Consider the following 5,768-nt stretch of genomic DNA (forward strand, 5'->3'; position numbering starts at 1 on the left):
TTCCTTCTCACCAATCCCCAACCTCCATGTGTGTGACGGGGTTATGGGGGTGGGTGTTTTAAGGGGGTCTAAATCAATGCCCTATATCTGTTATCAACAGTAGTAGCATGCAAGGCTGAACTTTTTTTTTGTTGCTCAGCAGATCAAGGCACAGTGTGTGTGAGCAATGCCTTCTAGCCTTTGCTTTGGTCTATTACTAAGAAAGACGAATGGCATCATAAAGCTAAATGCCAGCTCAAAAGCTTAATTCACAATGCTCACACACAGTCAGCAAGACATAAGCAGCCAATGTGTCATTGCTTTGTAGGATTGAATGATTAAAATGCTGACCCAACTAATCCCATTATTTTACTTTCATTCACCAATTGCACAAAGAGTTTGATTTCCCAACTCTTTCCATGAAAACAAAAGTTGAAATAAATTAAAAACAAAAAAGTTTAAAAGTTACTTTAGAAATGAAAACAATATTGAATGCTCACTTTGGGTAGTTTTAATGGAATTTCTGAGAAACCATTGAACCGACATAACTGTACAAACCAACTCAAATTTTAAATGTTTTTAATACTTCTAATACAGTCATTTCATTATTTATGTTCTTTAAATATCTTGACCATTTTTCTGTTTATATCAAAAAAATAAAAAATAAAAAATAACCAACTCATGTGGATGAGGCAAAGATGACTAAGACTTGGACCTTCTGCATATCTCTTTTCTAAAAGAGACCAGACACACCATTACCTTCTTAATACCAATTTGTCTTCATAGAATGCCTTTAACTAAGACTTGTGTGCTTTTTTATTCATGTGGATGAGGCAAAGATGACTCATCATGCAACTAAAATTTAAGATCCACCAACTTACTTGCCTTTTCTATCCCTATATATATGCATTTGCTGAATCCATTGCTAGAACCATCAGACTAAGCATATCCTCAGCCAATACATCTGACAATCACAGAACATTCCTCGCCAAAACCAAGGAATACAAAACAGAACCAAATTGGAGCAATTCATCAAATATGGAGCAGATTCTGGCACATGTTATTGGAATTCCAGTAAGCTCATCATCAATGGCATATCCAAACAAACTTTTACAGGAACCTGCTAGCCAATACCATATTCTCTATTCTTCAAATGGACCTCTAAAATTAAAACATAGTAAGTATTTTTTTTTATTTTTTATTTTTTATTTTTCGTACCTTACTAGTTTTAAATGATTAAAATTGAGACCCTATTTAGCAATTGATTTGTGACTAATGTGCAGAAAAAGGAGATAGGGTGAACAAACTTGGAGGAAAAGCAGACAACCTTGCAAATGGCATACGTGAGCTTGGTAAGTAACTGTTTCCTTGCTTCAAACAAGTCTGAGAATAACTCAATTCGAGAATATGAATATTTCTTTTGTAGAAAATTATTTACTGTTTATTGATATATACCATATTAAAATCTATATTTTTTTTACTGCCAAAAAGATGGCAGAAAAACCAACTGGAAAGTTTTGAAATAAATATATATATATATATATTTTAACATCGAAATAAAATTGCTTTCTTTTCCATAGCTGTATTAGTGTCAGCCAACATAGGATGATCATGAGATATGCTTTTATGTGAATGTGACTCTTATTTCATTTTGTGAAAATTTCAGTGAGATTGGGGCCCAAGATCTCCAAAATTGTGAAGGGGAAACTAAGCTTGGGGGCTAAAATTATTCGAGTAGGTGGTTTGGAGAAGATTTTCAAGCACAATTTCAGTGTTACAGAAGGAGAGAAGCTGCTAAAGGCTTCCCAATGCTATTTATCAACAACAGCTGGTCCAATAGCAGGCCTCCTCTTCATCTCCACTGACAAGGTTGCCTTCTGCAGTGATAGATCCATCAAATTGTCTTCTCCAACTGGTGATTTTGTAAGAATTCATTACAAGGTTTTGATCCCGGTAGAAAAGATATTGAGTGCCAGTGAAAGCCAAAATGTGAAGAGACCATCACAGAAGTACATCGAAATAGTTACTGTGGATAATTTTGATTTCTGGTTTATGGGATTCCTGAATTATCAAAAAACTTTGAAATATCTTGAGCAGGCAATCTCCCAAGCTCGGTGACACACAACTTGGCTCATAAGTGATCCAAACAGAGATTTCTTTTTTGTCCTGCTCTATTATATCTAGATGTGTTTATATTAAGGGAGCAAAATTATACGTATTTTGTAGTCACTCTTATGTATAATTAAAATTTACTAGTTTTTCTTTGGTCATACTTTGACCTCTGCCATGTGGCACTAGTAGGACTTATGGACTAGGATTGCTCATGGAAGCCTGGCCAACCTAGGCCTCGATGTTGATCCGGTCTATTTTTTGCTCCCAGAATTGTAATACTCTACTCCGACGTATGAACAGCAGATTGATCATCTTGAACCAACTTAGTGTGCTCTCTTGTTTGTAGTCAGGTTTGTTCGAGTCTTTGGAATATCAAAATATTTTGATGCCCGTGAGACTCAACCAAGCGTAAGAAATTGAAACTCAACTTTGAAATGAAATATAAAAAAAAAAAAAACACACAAATGATGCACTGCAGACGATTTTGGCTGATGATTTATGGGATTTGTAAATCATCAACGAAAAAAAATTCCTTAACTTGTCAGCAAGGAATTCTATGGAGGTCATAGAGTTACAAACTCAACCAAACATCAAAACTGAATTACCAGCTCTTAACCCACAACTCTTCTTCTTTGTCATTCTCAAAAATGGTTCTAACATTATTCAGCTGTGTTTACGGAATATTGATATGTATCTATAGAATTTTAACAGATTAAATATGTTTTTCTACTTGGGCTAAAGCCATGTCTTCTTTTTCTTACCTGACTATCTGTCTTTTTAAATTTTTTTTATTTTATTTTAAATTTCTATGCTAATTGGTGCAATTTAACTGGGCTAAAGTTCAAGAGTTGAACACTAGTAGTTCAATGTGGAAAATTATTTTGTGCTGATGGGGCAATGTTGTGACAATTCTCTTGCCCACTGACAATAAAATTGAGTACGGAATTGAATAATCTTGTTATACATCTACATACACGTACCTAGTAGCATACAAGGCTGACTTTAGATTCACTGAAACACTTCGGTCAAAAAAAAGAGTACTTCAAGCATTTTTAATCCCCAACAGGTCTGGTAGGTAATATTATGCACACTCAATGTGTTATATGTACCCATGGCATTTTACGTAGTACATATTTTTCTAGCTATCTTCAGCTAAAAACTGTTTCCTGTTCATTTCACTTATCTTTTATGTTAATTGGATCAAGGGAACTGGGAAACAAATTTCAAATCAAATCAACAACACTCATTAGCCTTCAAAATTCAAGAGCTGGAACAGGTATTGAACATGTGAGAAAGTTGTGCTGATGGGGCTATGATGTGTAGATTCTCTTTCCCACCACGTATTAGTGTGCAAGGCCGGCTTGGAGAAGTGTTGAAGCATTTTTCTTTAATCTGCACTGCACTGGCCTACAAATACAATACTTTCACTTAAACCTCAGGCTCAGGAAAAGATGAGAAGCATTTGGGTGATTTAGTCCTATCAGATTCTGACTTTGTGACCAGCCTCTTTTCCTTCCAAATTAAGTAACACCGGATCTGTTATGTACAGCTGCAGCAGAGCTGGTGTTCTTGTTCTTCTGTTTACCTATTTTTGCTAGGAAGGGAAAACAAAGAAAAACAGAGTTGCTGGAAGACAGTCAGGAACAGAGAAATCAAAAATTGGTTTGCTTCGAGGGAAACCCAATCCTCCAATATCACACAAGAGTGGAGTAAAATTCTGGTTGTTCATTTCAAACTGTGATCAGTACAATAAATAGGAATAAAGTGAACCACTCTGCTAAAGTTTAGCACCCAATATCACACTAAAATAGGAACAAACCCACTATCTCACTAAACAAGGAACAACACAACAAAATAGGAACTACCTAACACAAATCTGATAAACATGAATATGAAATTTAAATTCTCCTAATGTCAAGTAAAGACTTATTCAACTGATTTATTGCAACTAAAGTGCTGCTCCAATGGAAACATAACAGAATCGATTTCAACAGTTCTGGAATTGTACCCAACTTGAATTCTGTGGTTTCAATTTCAAGAATAGAATCAATTATTATTATTATTATTATTATTATTATTATTATTATTATTATTATTATTTTATATAATGATGAATTTGATGACTAGATTCTCGCAGGACAATGGTGTGGATTGCACCCATCATGGCAAATAAGACCAAGGCACTCATTTAAAAAAAAAAAAAAAATTAAAAATTCAGTTAATTTTTTTATGGGCCAATAGATAATATCAGATAAATAAAATACGTGGTCATCATTACCATCTAAGTTAACAGAATGTAAGAGCCACACCCTTCCATGGAGTGTTATTTTTAAGGTAAAAATATCTTATACATCTTCAAATTTACAAAATATTCCACTCTCCTTTCTCTCTTTACTATTTTCCCCAATACTCCCTTACCACAACCCCCACCCCTTCCCTTCCCTTCCCTTTGTTGGGGAATTTTCAAAATGGGTTTTTAAATTTATAGTTTATTTTTTGGGTGTTTCAACCTTCTTTGTTTTTCTTTGGAAAGCTTGAAATAAACTTGGGGACTTTGTTCCACATTGGAAAGAGAGTAAAACATGGAGCACTTAATAAAGTGTTACATGGAATATTCTTTTGAATATGGAATTGTGAGGTGAAAGCTAGTGTGTATACACTCATACCGCAAGATACCGCACACGCACGTCGCGTGGGCAGTGGGCTGGGTGGCGTTTGATGGCGCACTTTGCATTTAACGCCATGAGGGTGCTTTCCTATTTGCATTGGACAGGTTGGAGCAATAACGTGGATCCAACGTGGCATGGGTGACGAGGAATATAGTCAGCTCCACGTGGCAGTGATGTGGCATCTGTTGGCGATGAGTCAACAAACCGATCGAACGAGATCATGATCAGCTATGATCAGTCAAGGCATCTATTCGGTGTGAGTATGATCTGTACCATAGATCGTTGATCGAACGGTCAGATCTAATCGGATGAGATCAAGGGATATGACCATTCGATCATATGCATCAAGGCCTATAAATAGGCTATGAAATCAGCCATTTCAATCCATCACAAAATTCAAAAAGCATTCCTGCAATTCTCTCTCTCTCCCCCTCTTGATTTAGAGTTTTCGATCAAGAGTTTTTTAAGCAAGTTTCTGCTTTTCTTACTAGTAATCAAATTATGCAGAATTGATTATCAGTGTTTTGGTTTTCTTGATTATATCAAAAGTATTCTGAACTACTGTCATTAGTGCTGACATCAGTAAACTTGATCTTTAGATCAGGCTTCATTGTATCCTAGAGGCGAATGTATTGTAACCCCCTGCACACCTTTTGGTGGGTGCAAATATTGTCTTTAAGAAAACGACAAAGTAACGCGACTTGAAGCACTAAATTTTTGTTCTACATAGACAAGATCATCGCTAAGTTTTGAAGACCCGAAGACCACCAACTGAAGAATTCAAGACGAATTGTTCCAACAATCTAAAGACAATATTTGGATATGGCGATGTCTATTCAGAAAATGACTCAAGATTTCATGAAGCTTGACCGATTTGATGGAGGAAATTTCCATCCCTGGCAAAAGAAGATGCACTTTTTGCTCACCACTCTCAAAGTGGTCTATGTACTGACTACCCCCTTTCCAGTGGAGCAAGAAGACAAGACTATGGAGCAAGCCCGTACTAGA

At 35.8% G+C, this 5,768-nt stretch overlaps 1 protein-coding gene across 1 annotated transcript; it reads left to right on the forward strand.

The window, feature by feature from the left end:
* Nucleotides 1–888: 888 nt before the first annotated feature.
* Nucleotides 889–2,413, forward strand: LOC114308024 (GEM-like protein 7). The gene is made up of 3 exons (XM_082911869.1): nt 889–1,156; nt 1,263–1,331; nt 1,646–2,413. The coding sequence occupies exons 1-3, from the start codon at nt 1,018–1,020 to the stop codon at nt 2,095–2,097; spliced, it is 660 nt and encodes a 219-aa protein (XP_082767995.1). The 5' UTR covers nt 889–1,017; the 3' UTR covers nt 2,098–2,413.
* Nucleotides 2,414–5,768: the final 3,355 nt, after the last annotated feature.

This window comes from Camellia sinensis, unplaced genomic scaffold (genome assembly GCF_055761805.1).
Source record: "Camellia sinensis isolate YWXY unplaced genomic scaffold, ASM5576180v1 Unanchor14, whole genome shotgun sequence".
Classification (NCBI taxonomy): domain Eukaryota; kingdom Viridiplantae; phylum Streptophyta; class Magnoliopsida; order Ericales; family Theaceae; genus Camellia; species Camellia sinensis.

Bases quoted from the DNA above. Each gene is read 5' to 3' on its own strand.
- LOC114308024 (XM_082911869.1), top strand. From the start codon at position 1,018: ATGGAGCAGATTCTGGCACATGTTATTGGAATTCCAGTAAGCTCATCA. The intron at 1,157-1,262 runs GTAAGTATTTTT...ACTAATGTGCAG, and splicing joins ACCTCTAAAATTAAAACATA to AAAAAGGAGATAGGGTGAAC. The intron at 1,332-1,645 runs GTAAGTAACTGT...TGAAAATTTCAG, and splicing joins AAATGGCATACGTGAGCTTG to TGAGATTGGGGCCCAAGATC.